Source organism: Balaenoptera musculus, chromosome 9 (assembly GCF_009873245.2).
Source record: "Balaenoptera musculus isolate JJ_BM4_2016_0621 chromosome 9, mBalMus1.pri.v3, whole genome shotgun sequence".
Taxonomy (NCBI): domain Eukaryota; kingdom Metazoa; phylum Chordata; class Mammalia; order Artiodactyla; family Balaenopteridae; genus Balaenoptera; species Balaenoptera musculus.
In genome coordinates, this window is record NC_045793.1 from 18471614 (window position 1) to 18495674 (window position 24061).

Consider the following 24061-nt stretch of genomic DNA (forward strand, 5'->3'; position numbering starts at 1 on the left):
TGTTATTACAGATCCTGTAAGTTGTTAAAACAGCCTTGTGTTTAATGTGGCCCAATGATCTTGGAGTAACTTTAGTGGGGGGGAATTGTAAACTTGCAGGTACTCTTAATGTAGACTTAAAGTACAAATGTCGGAACCAAAATAAACAGTAAAACAGGTGGAGTTAAATTAACCCAGCATTTTTCTGCAGTACCAAAGAGCATTTAAGGATCAACATGCATGACCACTAGACTGGTGATATCTCTAATATTACAGAATGAAAAAAATGCTTACAGTAATGGCACCAAGATGTACTACACCCACACTAAAGGGGTGATTTTAGATTCATCTTTGAAGAGCTACTATATGCTACACTATGTAAAATGATAGCATATCTGCTGATTTTTTTTTTCAATCAAGGAGGTTGTTGTTTTCAGCATAATGAAAAAGAGGGAAAGCTCCACAAGGATTTAAAGATGATAATACCATCATCATCTCCAAGAAGAAATGCAGGAATGCTGACTGCAATCAACTTTTGTAGCCTAGTGATGTTTCCTAATATGGTGAGATCTCTTCCCAAGGACTATACTAGCGTTTATACTGTGTTATCAGTCTTGGGTACTGAAATAATGTGTCTACGGAGCAGAACATAGTGATCTGGAACATTACTGGGATGTTTTTAAACATTGTCGTTTTATATGTTGGCATTTGCAAGAAGACTGACAGCCTGAAACCATTCATTTTTTTCCTTTACTACATCTATAAATTGAGTATTCAGCTTAAGGTAAAGGAGGCCCTGGGTTATGACTTCATCAGCAAAGTAGGAAGGTTTCTTATTGGCCTTAAGCTGAGTGTTGGGCTACATACCATTGTTGCACTTATGTTTTCTCTATTAAAATACGTTTTTATGAAGTTTGTGATTATGGATTACTGATATATATATGCCCTATTCCCTCATCCCTCACTTACGGTATGATTTGCTACCAGGTATGGGTTTTTTTGGTTTGTTTTTTTGTTTTTGTTTTTACATCTAAACTATTAACATTCACTAATTAACCTAACAGTGGCCTTCCCCAGCCCCAGAGTCACAAATAAGAATGACATTTCTTGAGTCTTAGTGTAGTCAATGCTTCAAAACCTCACCTGTATTTTAAATGGTAGGTGATTGGAATGAAGCTTATTACTAAAATAAGCAAAGATCTTACATAACTTCCAAATAAATACCTACAGCCCTGCAACCTTTGTTTTAGAACATGCTTTCAGGTTTTAATTCCTGACCACCTGGAGTCTTATTCTGATAGTTTGTACTCACCTCTCTATCCAGTTTCTTTTTCTTTCTTTGGACAAAGAAGAAATTGTTTCTATCTCCCTGTAATTTAACCACAATTAGAGGGGGCAGTCTTGACTAGATCTTAATGTGCACTACCTATGTGATTACCCTACAGGATCCCTGACAGGCCTGAATTTTCCCATTTCAAAGGAGAAGAAAGTGCTCTGTCAGGCTGCTGAGTGTTTACTCAGAGTCTCTGGTCATTTACCTCCCAATTTCCTTCTCAGTAACTGGTCTTATTTCCAAACTAGCTTTTGATTTTAAGTGATCATATTATTTTTGTCTTCTCTCTTTAAAATCAGAACAGCACATTTAAACAGAAAGCACAGTCTGGGTTTGGAGTAGATTGAGTAACAAGTGTCAAATTGGTAGACTTTTGACATTGTAAGATTGGTGTTATTCACTTTCTCCTACTTCTAAGTTATTCTAGCTCTTTAAAAATACATTCTAGACAATACTACTAAAATTCAGTGTTTCACAAATACGTGTGATTTTTAATAGAACTAATTTTTTTTTCAGTAAAATGTTAGTTCTAGTTCAGTATAAACCTGGATATGGTGAAATAGAAATTGTAGTTTCTAATTTATATTTAAGATTGTATTCATATGATCTTCCTTCCCTCGTTCCTTCCTGCTTTCCTTTCTTCTACACTGATTGAGATCTGGTTCTGTCAAGACCATCTCTGGCATTCTTTTGCAATTAAACTATAATAAATCATAGCGAAGGATGAACACTTAAATAAGTATATTTCAAAAATGATTTTTAAACTAAGGCCCCTTAGTGAACTGATGGTAAGCATATAGCTCTTTAAATTCATCAGCATATAGGCCTTTTGAAATGCTTTCCTCCAGAGGAGTATCATCTTTTGTAGGTCTGGAAAGGATGCAGTCTATGCTAAGTCTTTCTAAATTGAGGCATAATTAGAAAATTGGAAGCAAAAAATTTCTGTATTTTCCCCAGTATATGAATAAATAGTAAGGAGGAAGAAGAAGCAAAATCGTCTTATTTTTTTTTAAATCATACATTTCACATAGCTAAAAAATAAGTAAATTTCAAATTTGCATTCTTGTTTTGAAAAATCAAATGTTTATTTATAAAACAAACTTTAACAAATATCTCTGGTTTGTGAAAATAGTGAGGAAGAAAGATATATGCTTGGTCTGTTGGGTTGGAAATGTTTATTACCATGACTATACCCGTATCTATGTCATTTAGTTTCAGGATAATGAGGAATTTACTTCGTTTCCTAAAAGTAATCTTTTTTCTAAAATTAAGAAACAAAGCAAATGATTATTTTAATGCCTAAAAGCATACTTTCTAAAAATAAAGCTCAGAGTTGGGTTATGAAGAATTTGTCAATTAAAATCATGTTTCAGAGCATGGATAATTTTAGTCTTCTTTTTGGGGGATTTTTATGTCTTTGATAGAAACCCTTAAGATAGGAGCCATCTTTCAGAAAAAGATGAGACTGATCTTCACTGTCAAAAGTGAGCTGTGTAATCAAATGGAGTAAAAACTGGCTATATGTTTTTTAATAACTTTTAGAAAATTTAGAAATCTTTTAATTTGGAAAATTATGAACATCAGAAACCTTAGGACTTTCAGTAGACATATAACCATATGGGGATTTGCTGCATAGGCAGCAAAATACTTTGGTCTCAGTGCAAGTTCCTCTTCAGGCCTGAAGAGGAACTTATACTCGCATAAAAATATCTTATTGGCACTAAACGATCAAAAGCTATCACTGCTTCGTTCAGAATAGCCAAACTCCAGTGATCCGTTGAAGAAATACAAAACAAGCAGAGCAGCAAGACTTCTAGGAAGCTGCTGCCAAATGTTATAGCATCCAGCCCCAGAGAAGATAATACAGAGTAGATACTCGATAAATGTTTGTTGAATGAAAACTCATGGTTGAGAGAGTAATGTTAGTGTCTGATTATTATTTCTGGAGGTCTGCAAAGCCTGCATCTGGATCTGCTTTGTGTTAAATCTGGACTTCTGGAGACCTTAATTAGATTCGTTTCCACATGAATTATCTCACCTCTTGGTTGAACTGTGGCCTTCAGTTCAGTGTTAAGATTCCCCTCACCACTCCATGATCAGTCCTTCTCTTCTATCTTTACCTCTGAACTCTGGAAATTCAACTCTTGACTGATCCTTGTTTTCCCAAGGATCACACATTGCTCCCTCCCTTCACACACACAAACTTTAAAAATTTCACCTAACCAATACTTTTCTTCCAACCCTCCAATTTCTCATTTGTGATACTCACAAATATATATATATACACACACATACATATACATACACATGTATACACACAATTCAGAAAGTCTTTCTAAATAAATACCTTATTTTCCAGAACTCTCTGTGTGGGTAATGAAGAGCTGTTTGGGGAACTTAATACTTTCCTAAGTAGGGAGCTCTCTTTAGGGAACTTATAATTGTTAACGAATTTTTTATCTTGGCTAAACCAAAATCTTTTTCCCATTTATACTTCTTGTCAAATATGTGAAGGCAGTTTCCACTTGTCTAGTAACTACTAGACATGGATGAAACATCCTTAGTCCTTTTAACCTTTTCACACCTAACATGGTTTCTAGTTCTCTCTGTAGTCCACTTCTCCTCTACACATATTTTGGCATGACAATGAATGCCTTTTTTTTTAAAATAAATTTATTTATTTTATTTGTTTATTTTTGGCTGCGTTGGGTCTTCATGGCTGCACGCGGGCTTTCTCTAGTTGCGACCAGGGGCTACTCTTCGTTTAGATGCGCATGCTTCTCATTGCGGTGGCTTCTTGTTGCGGAGCACAGGCTCTAGGTGTGCGGGCTTCAGTAGTTGTGGTGCACGGGCTCAGTAGTTGTGGCACACAGGCTTAGTTGCTCCGCAGCATGTGGGATCTCCCGGACCAGGGCTCAAACCCGTGTCCCCTGCAATGGCAGGCAGATTCTTAACCACTGCACCACCAGGGAAGTCCCTGAATGCCTTTCTTAAAATATGAAGCTTACACTTTAATAATCCAGACGTGATTAGATAATCTCCTTTTTCATTAACACTGTTCTTATTACTAAAGTTCGTATATTCCTTTAGAGTTTACAGAGTCTTTTTATAAAAATATCCTGTGGGGTTATTATCCCTATTTTGTAAATGAGAAAACTGAGGCTCAGAGTGGTTATCATTTGTGATTTGCTCAATGTCATACGATTGCTAATTTAGACATTTCACATCAATTTACATGGTCTTAATGTTACCTCTTTAGAAGTTCCATTACCCAATTGTTATATCAAATGATATAAGTAAAACCACTAAACCTTTTTTCATACACATGACTGGTTAGATCTCTTCCATCCTACACTTTGGTAATGAATTTTTTAAAATCTGAATGTATACATGTTAAATTTTATGTGTTTGGATTTGGTGTAGTTAGAGTGTATCCTGTTGTATATCACCATCTTACAAGTTTATCGTATGAAAAACTACGTGGTTATAAAGTGATAGATAAATGTTATTAGTAACAGTAATAACATTTGTGTGAAGATTTTAAGAATTTTAATTTAAGAATAGTTATAATTTTAATTATTGATTCTGTCATCTCGAATTGGTTTTCTGTTTGCATATTTAAATAAACTTTGTAGGTTTTGTTAAATATAATAAAAAGCATGGAGTCAAAGATAAGCCAAGCACTATCTCAGGAAATTTCAGGCTAACACACGGTATCTTAAATTCTGTGACAGTTCATCTAAACACTGCTGTCATCCATGCTGTACTTTACTATCATATACCAAAAAGTTACCACTAGAAAACTTTCCAACAACTGCTGAATTCAACATCTATTGTAGTTATGACAATCCTAGAAAGCCTGTCCAAAGGGTAAATTACTTTTATATGGCTGGTTCTTTATGGAAATGCATTTTGGCTTTCATTGATCACTCTATTCCATTTGTTGTATGGGATTGATGTGTCAGTGGGATGGAAGTGGAGTTTAGCTGCAAAGTGTTTGAGTTTGGGCAGGCAATAGAAGAAGAAAGGAAATGGACTGTAGCATCTAGAAGTAGGACATTTCCAGTGGAAAACAATTGTCAGTAGAAGCTGCCTCCATGACTGCTGTTCCACCTCAAAGTTAAACTTCCTGTGTATTTCATTTGGAAAGGAGCTGAGGTTTTAGCCAAAATGCTACATATTATTTCTCACAAAAAATGCCTGCAAACGTAAGCAATAGAGCAGTGCTTGCTAAGCCTATCATATTCATTTCTAAAGAAACCATCCGTCTTCTAATCTGTTTCAGAATTTTCCCAAGAAGTCATTTTATAATTATGTAGCTTCTAGAGTCTGCCTTTTCTTCCTTTCCCGGCACTTCTCTTTCTTTTTTTCTTGGCTGCGTTGGGTCTTCATTGCTGTGCACGGGCTGTTTCTAGTTGCGGTGAGCAGGCTTCTCATTGTGGTGGCTTCTCGTTGCACAGCACAGGATCTAGGCACGTGGGCTCAGTAGTTGTGGCATGTGGACCCTAGAGCGCACAGGCTTCAGTAGTGGCACGTGGGCTCAGTGGTTGTGGCACAGGGGCTTAGGTGCTCCGCGGCATGTGGGATCTTCCCGGACCAGGGATCTTACCCGTGTCCCCTGCAATGGCAGGTGGATTCTTAACCACTGCGCCACCAGGGAAGTCCCGGAACTCCTCTTAACAGTGGTTTTGTGATGACATCTGTGAGGATTAATACCCTGGAATAGAATCCATTTTGCACCTGGAAATTTTAAACTTATTTAAATTGAATAGATGTTCTTTTACTGTCTTTGCATCTCTTCTGACTTACTATTCTCTCTCCACATTGCTTAATCTGTCCTTTGTGGTTTGAGGATCATGCTGTTTTATAAAGAAGATGGAAGGAAGCAAAATGAAGATGGAACTACATAGATCTGGCTTTTCTCAGGACTTAGCATTATGACAGGCTGAGCAGTGGCTTTTCCTAATTTTCTCCTGTTCCAAACTTAGCTTTTTTTTGCCTTCAGCATTTTTCACAAGCTTCAGATCATTACGCATTCTGATTTTAATCCTCAAGGATTACGATACTCTTATCTACAGGTAGGTTACATAACTCTATCCAGCTTTTCTAAGCTTTCTTTTCACATCTTATCCCATGAGATTCTCCCTGCACAAGAACTGGTTTCTTTAGATTTCGCCCCAATTTCTTTTCCTTATTAGAATTATTTATTGCATAGTCAGAATGTTCATTATTTTAGCATCTTCTGTAGCCTATGAATCACTGCCTCCTGTAACCAGGGGACCATCCTGACCTACCCTTCCTTTTTTTTTTTTTTAAACCTTCTTTGGAAAGGTGTTTTCTCAAAAAAAACCTGGAAGCAAATGTTCAGGGCTGTTCATTTAGGAAACATTAAATACCTCTTGAGGTTCAGGTTCAGGAACTATTCACTATATACATAGAGGATTAAATCAAGGCCCTTTCCTGGAGGAGCTCACAGTCTAGGCGAAAAAACTAATATATAAACAGGTGAATGCAATACACTGTGGTGATTGCAAAAGTAGCCAGGATGCCAGCTAGCCAAGAACTCAGTCTAGTTAGTCTCATTCCTTGCTTCTTAAAGTCCTAAAATTATGTCACATACTCTTAGGGCTTCTATTTTTTAAAAAATAAATTTATTTATTTATTTATTTATTTGGCTGCATTGGGTCTTCACTGCTATGCGCGGGCTTTCTCTAGTTGCGGTGAGCGGGGTCTACTCTTCGTTGCGGCGCATGAGCTTCTCATTGTGGTGGCTTCTCTCATTGTGGAGCATGGGCTCTAGGCACGTGGGCTTCAGTAGTTGTGGCACGCAGACTCAGCAGCTGTGGCTTGCGGGCTCCAGACTGCAGGCTCAACAGTTGTGGCACATGGGCTTAGTTGCTCTGCGGCATGTGGGATCTTCCCGGACCAGGGCTCGAACCCGTGTCCCCTGCATTGGCAGGCGGATTCCCAACCACTACGCCACCAGGGAAGTCCTTAGGGCTTCTATTATATTCACAATAGCCAACCTGTTCTTTGTTGGTCAGAAGTCCAGAATAAAATTTTCCCTCCTTGTTTCCAACTTGGGAAAGAGGGGTGGTCAGGAGGTGAATTTTCTCAGATTTATTTTCTTCTGGTAGATTTAGATCTCAGAGATGTCAGGGTGGTTGACATCCTCCAGGTCTCTGCAGTTTTATAATTCAGTGAAATCATATTCTGGTGGATGTGTATATCTTCTCCTGGATGATAAGTTCCTTCAGTCGTCCTTGGATGTCCTCACGGGGCTTTTGTTCATAGTTCTCAGTTTTGTGCTCACTTAAATGCTTTCCTCCAAGCTTCCAATTTCAGATTTTATAGATTTCTTATAATGGATTTTTGTCCCTCCCCATCGTTTAGTTCTGTTTCTTGGTTCCATCTAATCCAGTTTATAATGCTTCTAAGATGTATTTATCTTCTGCATTAACTTTTTTTTTTAATTTATTTATTTTATTATTATCATTATTTTTAAGCTGGTGTTTTTTTGGGTTTTTTAAAATTTATTTATTTTTGGCTGTGTTGGGTCTTCGTTTCTGTGCGAGGGCTTTCTCTAGTTGCGGCGAGCGGGGGCCACTCTTCATCGCGGTGCGCGGGCCTCTCACTATCGCGGCCTCTCTTGTTGTGGAGCACAAGCTCCAGACGCGCAGGCTCAGTAATTGTGGCTCACGGGCCTAGTTGCTCCACGGCATGTGGGATCTTCCCAGACCAGGGCTCGAACCCGTGTCCCCTGCATTGGCAGGCAGATTCTCAACCACTGCGCCACCAGGGAAGCCCAGCATTAACTTTTAAGTTTACTTTTTCTTCATTCGATGTACAGCTTTATATATAGACTTCTTTCCATAGGTATTTTTGCCTGTTTTTTTTTTTAAATAGATTTTACTTCCTTAGATCCTTCATAAAGCAAACATCTAGATGTTTTCCTGGTTCTCATTAGATGGTCTGATTCTTCCCCCAAAACAAACATAGATCCTCGTAGGAACATTCTAGAAGCGAAAAGTACACATTGTGTAAAACACATCTACGTATATCGTGCAGTGTTCCTACTGTATTTTGTGATTAGCTGCTTCTCCTGCTCTCTCTGTATGGAATGCCGTTTCCCTTTTCCATATCAGCTTCTCTTCCCTTGAGCTTCTCCAGTCATCATTTATCCTGTATGCAGAATGGCAGAATTGTTCATTTTCTTCTTTGTGCCCCACAGGACTTTGTTCATACCAGAACAACACTTACTGTCACATGGTGTAGTTGTTTAAATGCGTCTGACCTCCCCTTCTCTTGGCCCATGAGTCCTGCCAGGACACGGACTAGTTGGTAGTGTGCTCAGTGGTGAGAGCAAACACTTTGGAGTCAGAATGGGTATGATTACTGACTTCAGCACTTTTGAACTTTGGCAAATTCTTTAAACTACCAGAGTCTACTTAGTCTCCTCATTTGTAAAATGAAACTACTACTTAGTTCATTGAATTGTTGGTACTTAGGTAATCAAGTACATCAGGTGCATAGTGAGTGAGTGAATAGTGTCTAGAGTAGAAAAATGGATAGAATATAGCTAATAGGCCTGTTTACTATCCTGTACACATAATATTAGAATATCTTTTTTTAAAAGCATTCCTTATGTATTTTGGTGCATTGGATTTTAAAAATTATATTTGCTTGTGTTTTGGCATCTCAAGCAGTATTGAAATCATATCATTTTAGTGGCCTCTTTTTTCAGAGAGGCCTTTTGGGCCCCCAAATTTAGCTCATTCCTGCCGTCAGAAAGATTTGCATCTTTTTTGAGAGAACAGCTTGATTCGTAGCATTATACAGATGTGAAATAAATAGGCTTTTTTGGGGAAGGTGGTTTTTCAGCTCCTCTCAAGTTGGATCTTTGACTCAGCAGATATCTTGAAGCACATCAAGTTTCTAAGACACTGAGCTGCATGCTCAAGTATCTATAAAATAGCCTATTGCAGACCTTTCCTTAGAGTTGTGAGAGAAGATGTGAGTACACATAAGGGTGTACATACTGGATGTCACAGCACGGTGTGCTGCCACATGAGTGCGGTTCAGACCACAGTGCTGTCATCCAGAATGATCTGAGTGGAAGACTTGGACTTTTGGAAGATTGAGTAAAAATTAGTCAAAGAGATTGGGAAAGCATTCTAGACAAAGAGAAAGGCAGAAAGTAAAGACAGAGTCCAGAAAGCCTAAATCATATTTAGCTAATCCTCAAGGCCTCTCTTTTCCTGTTTATGTCATTTCTACTTGTTCTGCTAGTGGGAATAAAATTTGACTGTTTTTTGTTAATACTTTGTTCAAGTTCTTCTGTTCTCAGAACTCTTTTTCATTGAGTTCTTAGAATTTTTCACATAGTTTAATCTCTACTTTCAGATCTATTAAACCCTTAAGATTTTGTGCCCCAGCAAATCTGCTCTGCAGTAGTGGTCTCTCTTGCTTTTTATAATAAAGCATAATCCTAGAAATTTGAGGGTCAGTTCTTTTTGTTTAAGTAGCATAACATTTTTTCATAAACAAACTGATTTTATAAATCTGTTTGAAAGAATTCATTCACATTTTAGTTAATAAATTGAAATGATTTTTGTGACTGTCCTAAAGAACAACATGCCTATGTCATGAAGGCTTTAAGTTCTGATAGGAGAAATTTTGTGTGCCCTTTAAAGTTTGGTTTTACATATAGGACAAGCATAATTCATTTATATTTGAGTTGCTTAGAGATATGTTGACGTTTGAGAAAGTTTAGGCTTTCTTGAAATCATATACTGGTGGAGATGAACTCCGTCCCCAAACTCACAGGAATTAGTATCTAACAGGGCTGGGGGCAGAGTGGGGAGTGTAGTGAGGGGTAGAGTGGCTGAGACAGGCTGTACTGTGTGTCCTTCTAAAAATGCATGAATATTTGAGAGTCTCACTGGTAAGAATTAACCATAATGGGAACTAGATTTCTGATGGACAACCCCTTGTACCAAGAAAGATTTGTTTCACTAAGCAACCTACCTATTGGAAGTAACCTCTGGCTTTGAACTGTAAAGGACAGCGGTGAAGAAAAGGAAGATAAAAGCTTGTGAGAAAAAAAGATCAGATTGAAGGCTGAGGCTTTGGGAAGTAGCTATGAGATAAGGATTAAAAACTGATGAACAGAAGAAACTCTTTTAGGAATATTTTGTGACTGGAACGCTCAGTGACTACTTCCCAGTTGGCGTAGACTGCTACCAGAAATTTAACTTGAAATAAGCGGTCTCTGGTCCTAGGGACTGCAGTCGGGAATGGAGTAGCCTAAGGATCAGGGCCGAATATGTGAGCCAGTTGTCCCTGCCCAAACATGAAAGTGGACAAATTGGTGGATTTGTGACTGTAGTTACATCTAGCTAGTTTAATTAATAAGGCCTATGTGTTTATAATAAAAAGACCTTGTGGAGGGGTACCAAAAAGAAGGTAGAGGCAAAATTCCAAGCGGAGACAGAATCCCGACCTGGTGGTATAAACTGTAGTAGAGGAAACTAAAACTTGGACTAGCCTTTTGTTTTATTGTTTTAGGGTTCCCCCTTAAGTGTGCTTTATTTCACCATGTTGTCATACATAGATCTTCTGTCTTCCCTCTTAGCAGATCTTGTTTTTTTCAAATGGAATCTTATGTGCTACCCTAAAATGGAAATAGATGAAATCAGGAGGTGGGAGGGATGTGTTGTCCTTCTACCCTGTCCCCTTCCTCCCCAGTGGCTCCTGAGGTGGTTTTGCAGTCCGTGAAACCAATTTGAAAAGTGTTCTTTTAGGTGAAGATTTTATGCAAGCCAGAAAAACTCATTGGCTTGTCACCAGTGACAATTTATCATAAGGAGCAGATTTTCCACAGTCTTGTTCTCTGTAGCAAAGTTATACATTTTATAACAATATATTGCAGTTAATCTGAGGAATAGAAGGGAAGGAAATCCACTTGGCCGCTATAATGTGTGCTCTTGCCTAAGCCATTCATCTTTTCCTGCTTTATGATTTTCTGTGAAAGGCCTGATATCAGACACAGCTTAATTTTATTTTGTAATATAATCATTGCTTATAAAATGTGTATGTGTATTTCCTAGTAAGTAGTTAGACTAGTTTAGTGTTATGTAAAAATACCAAAGATAGTTTTAACCTGTCGTGGGTTGTTCAGGCTCAGGGCATCTATGAGTTTTAACTCCATGAACTTAACTCCATGAATGAAAGACTGCAACTCTTGTTCACCCACCAGCACATTTCCACACGTGTGCCTAACTGGCCTCTCTTTTTACTAAACTTTTATAGCCTTTATTAATCATGTACAACCCCATGACATTTCTTCTGTTGGTTTTTCAGGTTGTGGTTATTGAGCTTTTCCTATATTTGTATTGTCTCACCATCTAGACTTTAAGCTCCTTGAGAACAGGAGTCATGGCTTAAGGGCTTTGTCCTCCTTAGACACTGTAGGCGTTCAGTAAATAGTTGCTTTGACTTTTATCTCGGCAGCTTTAACACATACATTTTTTGTTGTTGCCATTGTTGCTAAAATCTAGACTTGTCAGCTGCTTAGTGAGCGATGATTGACTTGTTACGGACTGGGTGTTAGACTACCAGCAAACTGGCAGAATTTTAACCATAATTTCTTCTTTAATAAAATGTGCTCTGTGCTAGGTAAACTGAAGTATACTGGTACTTCTTACACAATGGAATATGAGAGTGTGGTATATGGCATTTTGAAAGTACTTTAAATTCTGTCTTTGAGTTCTACTCTGAAAAATAAAACTACTACAAACAACTTCACCCGCTCTCCTGCCCTCAAATTATTTAGAACCGAAACAGTGGTTTTGTACATATTTGGAAATTATAAATTAAAATTAATTTTTTAACATCATAAAACATTTAAACATATTAGCAATCCTTTAAAAATATACAATCCTTCCCTAATGTATTACACTACCACTAATTAAATACTTTAAAAATAAAATTAGTATCATTTAGTATAAAGTATGTTCAGTGACTTGATTTTCATTGTAGTTTGCTTATGGAAAGTTTAAAGGGCTTTCTGTGTCTTCTTTGTCTTTGTACTGTGTTGGTGGTGAGAAGGCTTGTTAGTTAGATTGACTGCACAGTACCTCTGTGAGAATACCGGCTATTATCCCTCCATTGCTAGGAGGAGACTGTGGTGCATAGAGCCAGTTCCTGGCAAGTGAGAAATCTTCTTACCTTGGCTTTTTGGAAACTACTATCTATTCAGTATTGAGTATTAGAAAAAAATTGTTGTTAGGCACCTATCAAGTAATAAATGGTCTTCAAATTGCTTTCCCTTCTCTTATTTTATCCTTACGAGAGAAGAAAGCAGATGTTATTCTTACTTACGAAGCATACTAAGAGACTTACTTACATGCTCAAGGTTATATTAATTACGGTTGCCTTATAACAGTCCATCTGCAATTTTCAGCCCAGTGTTTTCTCCATTAGACCTACGGACTTGTACATAGTGAATCGTATGCCAGTGTGAAGTCCTATATAAATAAAGGGAAATGAAGTTGCATCAGGTTGCATCCAAGTGTCCTGTCCTGGTACTATTTAAAAGGAAACGTGTATTCAAGTGGAATTATTTAGAGCCCTAGAAACAAAGGAATCAGCTTCCTTTGTGTCAGTGGTTATCAGCCAGGGGTGATTTTGCGCCCGCCCCCCCAGTAGCCGTTTGGCAATGTCTGGAGACATTTGTCATTGTCAGAGTTGGGGGTGGGGGGTAGTTGTGCGCACACTGCCGGCATCCAGCAGTGCTGCTAAACATCCTGCAGTGCGCAGAACAGCCCCCTCACGACGGGGAGTGAATTACGTAGTCCAGAATGTCAGTAGTGCTGAGGTTCATCAGCCCTGCTGTATGTATTGCAAGGAATGGAATTACCAGAAGCCCTCTCAGCCAAAACAAATTTGGGTCAGAGGTGGGGTGGGAGGGTGGGCAGGGAGGTAGAGGAGGTGATTTCAAGTGTGGCTATTGAATTTTTCATGGGGTTAGCATTTATCTGATTTCCTTTTTCTTGCCCCTTCTTTGTGCCAACACTTGGCATAGCAGTAGTAGAGAAAACAGTGAAGAAAACTTCTTTTCTTCTTGTAAACTACTTAGAATAGTGGTCCCATTCCCAGAGCTAATGAGTCAGTCCACTTCCTCGTGACACTCGCAACTTCACTGTAAACCAGTCCTCCATGCTATCAGGCTCCCAAGATGTCTAGGCACATGACTTTGTTTTTGGCAAGATTGTGAGAATTATAAACTAGCTAATTTATTCCCCAAGGTATCTGATAATCATAGCTCACCTGGGAGGATCTAAGTTTCTCACTGTTTCTGTATCATGCGCCGTCTGTGAATGTCTTTGGCTAACATACTCTTGCTTGATTTCATTAGCCTAAAATCAGAGAAACAAATATCTTTTTTTTAAATAGATGTTATTTTTTTAGAGCAGTGTTAAGTTCACAGCAAAACTGAGTGGAGAGTACAGAGTTCCCATATATCCCCTGCCTCTGAACAAATGTCTTTCGATTTTATTGTAATACTGATTTTCAGATAAACTTTATATAAATGCAAATGTTATTCTGTTAATGCAAAGTTCCTTAGTTCCAGTTCTCACTAACTGTAAAGCAAAAGTAAGGAGAAAATGGGTTTTACTAAGTTATGGGTTTTTTTCTTTTTCCCTGTGCAGTCAAAGAGGGAACCTCAAATCATCTGCATAGGCTTCTTAATTGACTTTGGCTACCTAAAGTTCAAGAGCATTAATCTTCCTTAAAATGTTCCCATGTAGTTGTACATCACCTTTTTATAGCAGGGAGATTTTATTTCCCTCCTGTGAAGTTTTCCTTGTTTAGAGTTCAGTTTTTGGTTAATTGAAAACAAGTTAAGTTATTCAGTCTGACAGGATGTAACCGCCGAACCTTCCTGTAATTGAGGGTATTCTAGGACTTCATTAGTGTCATCTTGTTAATGCCTCATGCAGCTGGAGTGGACTAGGGGGTGGGGGGAATTGATGATTGTGTTGTTGATTAGAATTTTTCTCCCCTGGCTGCAAATTCCAGTTTGTTCCTTTAGCGAAATATTTCTCCTACTAGTCATGGCTGATGGACATACTATAATGTTTCCGTGTTTCTTTTTTGCTTCCTTTTCATCATGGGTCTCACAAGCCCCTGGGATTTGCCTTAAACATTTAACCTATTAAAAAGCCAATTAATTGTCTATACAAATATAAAGTAAATAGTCTATACAAGAGTGAGAGCTTGGTGTTACTAAAAAAAAAAACAACTCAGGGTCTGGGTTTCAGGTCTTGACGGTACAAGTCATGTGACTTGTGCAAATTATTCTAGAGTCTATTTCTTTATCTGTTAAATGCACACTATTCCCCCTGCTCTGCCTACCGCACAACATGAGGATCAAATGAAATAATAATGGACTATGAGAGTGCTTTGTGAATTGTACAACACAATGTAAATGTCAGATAGGATGCAAATAGGAGGGTAAGCTTTAGGAAATTACACTGATTGTGAATTGGAATTTGGTTTGAAGAATTTATTTTCCTTTCTGTTGACTAGTCTGTGGGAGTGTAGATTGTCTTTTCTTCATCTAAGTAAATTCAGAGATGACTTTTGTTGCATTTGATTGTAGTTTTTTGTCTTTTTATAAATAACATCAATAGGGTTAAAAGCTTCACTTGCTGAAATGTTATAATTTGGCATAGGTTAGTGATTGGTGCAAAGGAAACATTATAAAAAGAAAACTCTGAATTCACCAAATAGCATAGACTGTACCTGATAGAATATGGTTGCCATCGTCGCCATCATCATCATCATCATCATCATCATCAGTGGTGACACTCATCAATTCTGTAGAACCAGAAATAATTTTCTATGCTCTTCTCAAAAACCACGGTTGGTAGTTTGACCTACTGTCCTATTTTCAATAAAACAATTATTCTAAGTAGTAGTTACACTTTACGCTTCCCCTCCCCTCCCCCCAGCCAATTAGTTATATACCATGTGGATTCTGGATGGTAGTAGATCAAGTGAGTTGAGTCCCAATTTATGAAAGCCTTTTTATCTTGATAGTGTTTTATCATATTTGATGCTATTTGTAAATATAACCAGAGAACTAACTGTAGGACTCCAGGACTTGTGTTTTAAATGATGGGTAGAACTGTAAGAATAGAGTGGGCAGACTGCTGGAAATGATTCCATCCAAAAGGTAGCTTCGCCCCTGTCTCCTTGGCCTTTGTGACTAATGGAAAAATACTCTTTTCAAATTCAAAAGCCTATACATGACTGCCTTTCTCCTCTGAAATACATGATCAGTTTTATAATCAGGAAGAACTTAATTATTTTTCTTTTTCTATTGGCTTATGTTTATTCTTCATAAAATGACTTTTCTTTCATTTAATGGGCTCAGAATACACTCCTATATTGAACTTTACAGGCTTGCTTCTTTTTATAGCGTAAATCAGCTCAGCTGGCTAAATGCCCCACTAACTGAAACTTTATAATGTAGCTGGAACTAAATTGTGCTCTGGAGCATTGAGTCTTTAGACTGGATTATTGACTTACAAATGAAAATGGTAAAGAGTCTGTAAGAAGGACAAGAAGCTCCCTCTCCTGATCCTTGAGCAACTTTTTCCTCACTTATTTCAGGGGCTCTGAGCTCATGAGCAAAATCCTAACCAAGTTTATCTTGCTAGGACAACCCATTTTAAATGCTCGATAAAGAAAGAATAATTCTTCTCCCGCTTAACAACTAAAGAACAACATATGTTTCTAACGTCAGCTTTTTATTTTTTTTTTTTTATCTTTCATTTTTTTGTTGGTAAATCTCCCAGACAACAGCAGTTCTGTAGAGAGTTTAAATATGAAGGAATGGCAGGACGGGCTAAGGGCACTTCTACCCAACATTAACATCAACTTTGGTGGACTGCCCAATTCTTCTTCCCCCTCCAACGCCAGCCACAGTGCACCAACGTCCAACACTGCCACCACCGACAGCCCGAGTTGGGACAGCCCTGGCAGCTGGACAGACCCAGCCATCATCACAGGTAACTTTCTCACTCCTTCAGCTCCACTGACTGCCATCAGTTTGGTTTTTAGCACAGATTAACTAAAAACAAGAGGTCTCTTCAACGTAATCTTCCCAAAGCCACAAGTGTGTAGTAGCTTGTTTCGTTCTCCGGGGTCATGTAGCCTCAGTTAACTTTGTTGGCCTAGTTGTGTAACAAGGCATTTGGTACCTAGGTTGCTTCTTTTGGTGTAAGTAGGCGCTAACATCTGACAGAATGTGTGTATTTTGTAGGTCTCAAAGTACAGAAGGATCTGACTTATCCTCTCAAAGGAACATACTCCACTTTAAAAAATAAAGCTCTCTATTATAAGGCTATCTTGTTTATGTATCCCTGTTAGAGAAGGAGAAGCACAATGGGGAAATAACATCATGCAATCCTGGGGACTCATTGTGGCAACTCTGCCTCTGTGACAGTGGGGGATGATGTCTGTATAGTTGAAGAGGAGGCATGGGTTTGTGTGACAATAAATCGTGGTCATTGTGGGTGGGGAATAAAAGGAACATAAGATTGAGAAGGTCTTATTTGGAAGGAGTTTAAAATTGTAATTCTTTGTTTCTTTTTGGAGAAACTAAGTGCCTTAAAATTTTTTGTTTGATGAAATTCTTATGCTTTCTGCACAAACTCACCATCTTCCTTCTTGTTTTCTTTTCTCTCCTTAGGTATTCCAGCATCTTCAGGAAACAGTTTAGACTCTCTTCAAGATGACAATCCTCCACACTGGCTCAAATCCCTTCAGGCCCTCACAGAGATGGACGGCCCCACTGCTGCTCCATCACAAGCCCACCACAGCGCCCCCTTCAGCACACAGATCCCTTTGCACAGAGCCAGTTGGAATCCCTACCCTCCTCCTTCAAATCCTTCCAGCTTTCACTCGCCACCCCCAGGCTTTCAGACAGCCTTCAGACCCCCCAGCAAAACCCCCACAGATTTGTTACAGAGTTCAACACTGGACCGCCATTAGGGAAAGAGGAGAATCCATTAGAAAATGCAGGATTTGTCCCACCCTGTTTTCGCCCTCTCAGCCGACCCACAGCTCCCTTCTCATCTCTTATGTTCTGAAGAATCCAGTTCCTGTCAGTTTTGTTTCTCCCTACCCCCAGATGCAATGCGATCGCAGGGTCATTACCATCTTTTTTTTATTGTAAAAGTTTCTGTTGATCCAGCATTTGAGTGACACTGTTGAATGTTTTCTAAAAATGCCTTTTTAAGGAGGAAAGAAAAGAAATCAAAGGGCAGTCTCAATACTTAGAAAATTACTGTTTGTCTGTTGCGCATAATAATGACATAATCTGCTTAGCAGAAAATGATGATTAATCTATAGGGAAGGTGAAGTAAATGCATTATCAACTGCAGAAGTTTGAAAACCAGGTTGACTGAAATGAGATGGCTAAATGCATGGGGGAAAGCAGTGGTCCTGGCATCCATCTTGTTTTCAGCTTATCACTGTTGCAGGGAAAATGCTTTTAATTTAGTTTTTAATTCTTTTGGCAAGTTGATGGAGAGGACTTGATTGTGTTGTTAAGCAAAAGAATTTATCGGAAGTTGATGGAGAGACAAATTGATCTGCAGTAGTAACTGGCCTATTGCTAAAGAGTTTATAAGGAGGGGAGAAGTGATTTTTTAAAGGAGAAAAAAAATTTTTTTTGGCTTTAGATTTAAAGTAAATTCAAATGTTTTAAAGAAAAAAAGTATTCACAGATGTAATACCTATGCATAATATAAGAGCTGAAATATAAGTGATTTCTTCGATCTTTCTCCTCTGTCAGAATTTTTTTTTCTTTTTACCTTAAATTCACCTGACTAAGGGCACTCTGAGATAGCACTGCTCTGGGGCCATCTGATCACCATCAGGAGCAAATCTCTGACGACCTTGCCTGCAGCTTTTACTTAACCCTGTAGTTTCTGGACATTTGTGCAGTATTGAAAAGACAGGAGAAAAGAAAACAGAAACCTGGTTATAACCTAATGCTAAAACTAAAAAAAGGAAATGTACCTCTTTCTTCAGAATTAAAACTAAAATCTTAAATAAAACAGAAAACTTGATGATGACCCTTGGGTTGTTCTTGTTTTTGTTTTTCCATTTTATTGCATGTGAATTTGAAACATTTTGTGGTGACAGTCATCAGGTGTTTCCATTGATTTTACATCTTCAGCAATAGGGAGGATGGGTTAGAAGAAGAAATTAGAAAAAAATTCATTTTATTGTCGGTCGTTGCCATCTCTGAAGGTCAGCCCATCTTATCCTCAAGAATTCCTCTTCCGGTGGCTTTCAGTAGAAGATGCTTCTTTGTGCTGTTGTGTTGTGCAGACCAGACCTTCCCAACTGAGAAGCCTCATGGGCCACGAAGGAGCAGATAGGCTGGGTTGTGCTGAGATGTTGGTTGTCTCGGGGAGACCTGGCAGCCCCAGCAGTCAGGGTGCCATACAATTAGCAGCACGTGTGAGTGCCACGACGGGAAAGAGATCAGGAAACACTGATAGAGGAAACCCACAGAGAAATCTTTCGTGACCAGCCATTCTAGGGAGTACCTAATGATGGAGAGATGGTCACACCACTAACCAAAAGAGGGTACCAGGTTGCGAGGAATCTGTATGATTTGGGTTACATTCAGAAGTCCAAAGCTGGAGTTGGCATATTTCCAGCTACATCCATTAAGGGGATCTTTGTAGGATGAACTAAGTAGATCTTTTAAATTTTACATTCTGTGCTTTCAGATTGATTTTCTCCTTCTTACATTTACTCTGTACTTCAATTTGCTACCAAAAAAAATTTTTTAACACAGTTTTTGAAAAATGTAAAGCAGATTGTCTCAAATAAATGTCTCTATAGACTATAGGCTTCCTCTGGTCTGTAGACTTTGCTTCAGTCACCTGAATCTTCACATTGTACTGGAAAATGGTGGCCCAACACACAAGCAATATCAGGTAGTAGTGAACTGTAATCAAGGCTTTGGGGGATTGTAGGGGGCGGTTTGGATATTCCTGACATTGGTATATCAACAAAAATGTGAAGGGAGGGAAATTCTATTTTGCATGGCTGTGCTGTGATTGTGCGTATGTTTAATGAATCATACAGAAGACTTTATAAAATATGCAAATATCATTTAAAGAATAATAAAACAGTAAAAACCAGTGTGCCTACCACCCAAGTTAAAAATAGAACCTATAATATCTTGAAAGACCTCCTATCTGTCCCTTTCCAATTTTATTTCCTTTACTTTCCTTACCATCCACAAATCACCATTGTCTTGATTTCTGTGCTGATCTTTCTTTAGAGTTTTGCCACTTCCATATGTACCCCTGGATAATGCATTGCTTTGTTTTAAAAAGCTAAGTAGCAAATCAAAACTTAGCTGTGTAAGGGAAGGGCAGTATTGTCACTATCAGATCAAGGCTTTTAGGAGAAGATAAATTAAACAGATTCTTTAGGTCATAGTTTGGGTTTAGTTTCTCTGATAATTTATAAAAGCCAGTTCTGGGGAAGACAGTGTGCAAGGTCATGAATGAATCCTGGAAAAGAGGGTCCAGTACAGTCAGGGCATCCGACAGGGCTGTTTTGAGCCCGATCCTGGATGTCTGGCAGAGTGGTCTGCTCTCTGTTTCCTGTGTCTAAGCTCTCCCTGGCTTCCCTCAGTCCTCTGGAGTTGATCAAAGCCCAACCCATGGGAGTGGGGTGGTTTAAAATAAGCGTCAGCTGATCAATTCACCAGGGCATGGAGGGGAGAACAGAAATTTCATTAGGTTTGGTCAAAATCAGATAAGTACAGAAAAGAACCTGGACCAAACTGATTTAGGCAGTCTGCTGGTATAACAGCAGTGGGAATCTTGGTACTGATAGCCCTCAATGTCTGTCTCTTGGCTCACAGTACTCAGATCTGGTGCACAGCTGACATTCCTAGTATTTCCTTTCACCTCTCTCCTTTCTTGGGTCTTCTTTCCCCTGTATTTCTATATGCCATATCTTAGTCTTTTTTTTTTTTTTTCCTCTAATTTTGTTGGAGTGCATCCTCCAGTAACTTCTTGAGAAATGCATGTGGGAAATAAATATTTTAGTAATTTGCATATACAAAAATATTCTGTTTCCGTTGATGGTTTGGTGGATAGACGATTCTAAGTTGTAGATATTTTTTCCTTTAGAATTTTGAAGACATTACTCTATTGTCTTCTTGCTTCCAGTATTGCTGTTAAAAAAAAATCCAAAGCCACTCTGATCCTTTGTATGTAATCCTTTTGTCTCCCTCTCTGGAAGCCTGTAGAAATTGTTTGCTGTGTTCCTTGGTGTGGGTCTATTTTAATTCATTGTGCTGAACACAGTGGATACACACTAGGTTTTTAAAATCTGTTGACTCATGTCCTTCAATTCTGGGAAATTTTCTTGACTTATCTCACCAGTGAATTTCTTGCAGTTATTTTCTTGCAGTTATTTTTTTTTTCTCCATTTCTAAAAATCCCATTATTCTGGACTTTCTCCTATTCTTTTATCCAGTTTGCCATCTCTGTCTTTTGCTCTTCTTTCTAGGAAGTTTTATCTCAACTTTGTTTATATTAATAGTTTTATTCTCCTTGCATTGTTTCTATTTCTTCAAGTTGGTTTTATCTGTTTGTTTTGCTTCTTTCTCTATCTTCCGTATTAGAGACTTCTCAGATCCCTGGTAGTCCTTGATATCTGCTCTTGAATAAGACTAAAAAGCTGATAGGAAGTTTTGTAAACATGAAGGCATGCCAACTTTGAACTTCACTGTTGGAAGATCTGGATGGGCTCTGTGTTGGGGAAGCCCTAATATCAATGTCTTTGGGCTTTTTCTCCTGGGCTGGTCAGATTCCATAGAGAAGAGTCTTATACTGGCCGGCCTAGAGGGTGAGGGTCTGACTGCCGGAGCTGTCATGGTGGTCTCTGTATTCAGTATGAATATATTTACTTCATCCCTGTTTTCAGTCCTTTTCTCTCCAGAGATTACCTCCAAGTATCTGCCCACTTAGGAGAAGTGTGGTTGCACAATGGTGTGGAGTTGGGGAATGAATTTAGGGAACTAACTTGTTAAAACAGCTTTCTCAGTAATCTTTATTTTAGCCCCACCCCGCAGATTTTATCCTCGGTTCTAGGGGTACCTGGCACTGTCAGTTTATGTGCCCTTGAGGATTCTGTGGTGTGAATCGTGTTGGATCTCAGCTTTCCCCGCTGTTAGCTTGAAGCTTCTCAGATCAGCCAAGTGACGCTCAACCAGCTGCTTTCTCGGTCACCGTATTTTGTTCTGTCATCTGCTCTCAGGGTCTCCCTGCTTTTTTCTTTATTCTAATTTTAAGTTAAGTATGTAGGTTTAAACTACCACCTTAGTGCAGATTTGTGCTCTGGTTTTATAAGCTAATAGGCACAGTTTGTCGGGCAGTAAAGTAGAGGGAGCTTCTTGCTATTGACCAATGAGCACTATCCCTTGGTTTGAATAGCACCTGCCCACGTGTTTGTTTTGTTGACGTTGAAGTGGTTTCTCTCCTTTTAACATCCTCTTTTCCAATGAAGCTCTTTTGATTTACAATCAATAGTGTGTTTTCCAAAAGCTCATCATACAGGGGATTATATTAATGGTTAAAATTTTAGTTGAGATGTTGAAGGCAACTTTTACTGCAGTCTTAGGGGAGGTTGCAAGTCAGATGGCTGTGGGTCATTTTCTAGGCTACACTGAGTTAGAGCAATTCCAGAAACTGCAGAGGAGGAAAGAATAGCCTATCCTTAACTCTATATGAATTGTATTTTGTGAACAGGTAATAAGTGTCAACAGTGTGTTTCCACCAGGATTATGCTATGATGACCAATACAGAGCTGAATGCAGTTAGTGATCTCCACCAACGCTTGCCCGAATTTGAAGACATGGCATACACTGCACTTGTTCTTAGAGTTTTCTATCAAGTTTTTACCAACATCATTTGACTTAAGGTCCTTATTATATTTAGGGTATGTAAACTTTCAAGAGCTGACAGCTTATGTACCTTAAACATAATCGTGAGACATATCCTTTGTCACATGTGGCTATTTCCGCTCAAGTGGTCTATCCAAGTGAAAGATGACTGAGGACATTAGCATGAATTCTTTAAAAAACCAAATACTTATTTTGTCACAAAAATCAGTACTTACTTCTTTGTGCTTATTAACTTAGTCTAGACATAGCCTTTAGACACACAGGCAATTTCCTACCAGGAAGAGCCACCTTTGAAAATTCATTTCTAAAATTGTTTCTGAACAAATTGATTTAAAGAAATGAGTACATGATTAGAAAAAATCCCTTTAAAGGGTAAGATAACTGTTTCTATTGGTGGTAACCCAAATAATTTTGGAAAGAACATAAACACTGGCCCAAATGTTCAAGGCACATCTAGTAAGAATTGGTCATTTTAAAGAATATATTCTGCATTTGATCCATCTCTGAGGGAAACCGAGTGTGTTAAGCAGCTGTTTGTAAGTGGAGTCCTTGCACTTCCTTCCACAGCTTCCCTTCAGAGTTGATGGAAGTAGGTGTATAAAACCAATAGAGGTTAATAGGCCTTAGAACTTTTTTTGTGTAGGCTGGGTGATTTTAAAACTCTAAGGTTCATAAATAACTCATAAGAAAATTTAAAGAAACAATGATCTGTGGCTTTTTTGTTTTCAGCTTTAGTATTTGCAAAACTGAAATACAATTGATAAAATGCCTAAGGTCCAGAAGATTACACATAGTCCAGAAGGTTTTTTTTAAAATGTTGTTTCAGTGGTGTGAATTCCTTGGCTTTTATCAGTCTCCATAATATGCAAAAAGTAGGTAAATAGGCCCCAAAAAATTAGGTTTTGTCCTGGGTCACAGATTTAATAGCAGAGCTAAAGCTAGTTGTTAACCATTCTCAGCTACATTTATCCATAATTTTGGTCATACTTCCTTTCTGTTCCAAAGCTCCAAGTGCTTTGCCACCTCTCTTGTTTACAAGAAACGACTAAGATGAGGGTGAGATTATCTGTTTCCCCCTTATTTTAGCTAAGTGGTGGTAGAAGAAAGGGTATGAAGAGATACTGCTTGCCCCAAATCATAGAGTGTGAGTCGAAGGTTAGTTGGGAAATAGAACCCTTAGGGACTTCTTGACTATTTTGTGCTTATATTGACTTTTGTTTACATTGAATTAGACGACCAAGTTAGCCAGTATCTTCTGGATTTTGTGCAGATAAGGAACAAGGGACAAGGTAATTGTCTTCAAATATTTGAAGGACAGTTATGTAGGAGAGGAAAAAGCATGAAGGACACAAGTGGGACTAAGATGTGAAAGGGAAGTTTGAGTTTAATTTAGTCTAACATTTTTTCCAAACATCTGCTTTGGGCTGGGCATTATGCCAGGTGCTTCAGGAGGTACAAAGATAAGATGATTCCTGCTCTCTTACTCTGAAAAAGTTAGGATAATCAACTCTAAAACTAAGACCGGATGTGAATGTCTGAAGTACAAAATGTCAAAGGAGCTCAAAGAAGTGAGAGCTTTGGATAAGCTGAGACTTGGGTGAGGGGACAGCCTGAGCAAAGAAAGACCTCGTGCTGAGCTTGCATAGGGCACATTTGAGGATTGCATCTCAGTTTGGAAGGAACCTGGGTTTGTGCAGGGCACTTTTGAGAGAGAAGGCCTGAGGGTGTAC

At 38.5% G+C, this 24061-nt stretch overlaps 1 protein-coding gene across 6 annotated transcripts in view; it reads left to right on the forward strand.

Moving 5' to 3' along the window:
• Nucleotides 1-18464, forward strand: part of CNOT4 (CCR4-NOT transcription complex subunit 4) — a 141875-nt gene extending 123411 nt beyond the window's left edge. For 3 of the 6 annotated variants that reach the window (XM_036862908.1, XM_036862909.1, XM_036862910.1), the window contains 2 exons: nt 16180-16392; nt 17076-18447. In XM_036862908.1, the coding sequence (XP_036718803.1) occupies nt 16180-16392; nt 17076-17377 (515 nt within the window). In that variant the 3' untranslated portion in view covers nt 17378-18447. Of the gene's footprint in view, nt 1-16179; nt 16393-17075 lie in introns of all 6 variants that reach the window. The other 3 variants (XM_036862907.1, XM_036862913.1, XM_036862912.1) reach the window with 3 other exon arrangements.
• Nucleotides 18465-24061: the final 5597 nt, after the last annotated feature.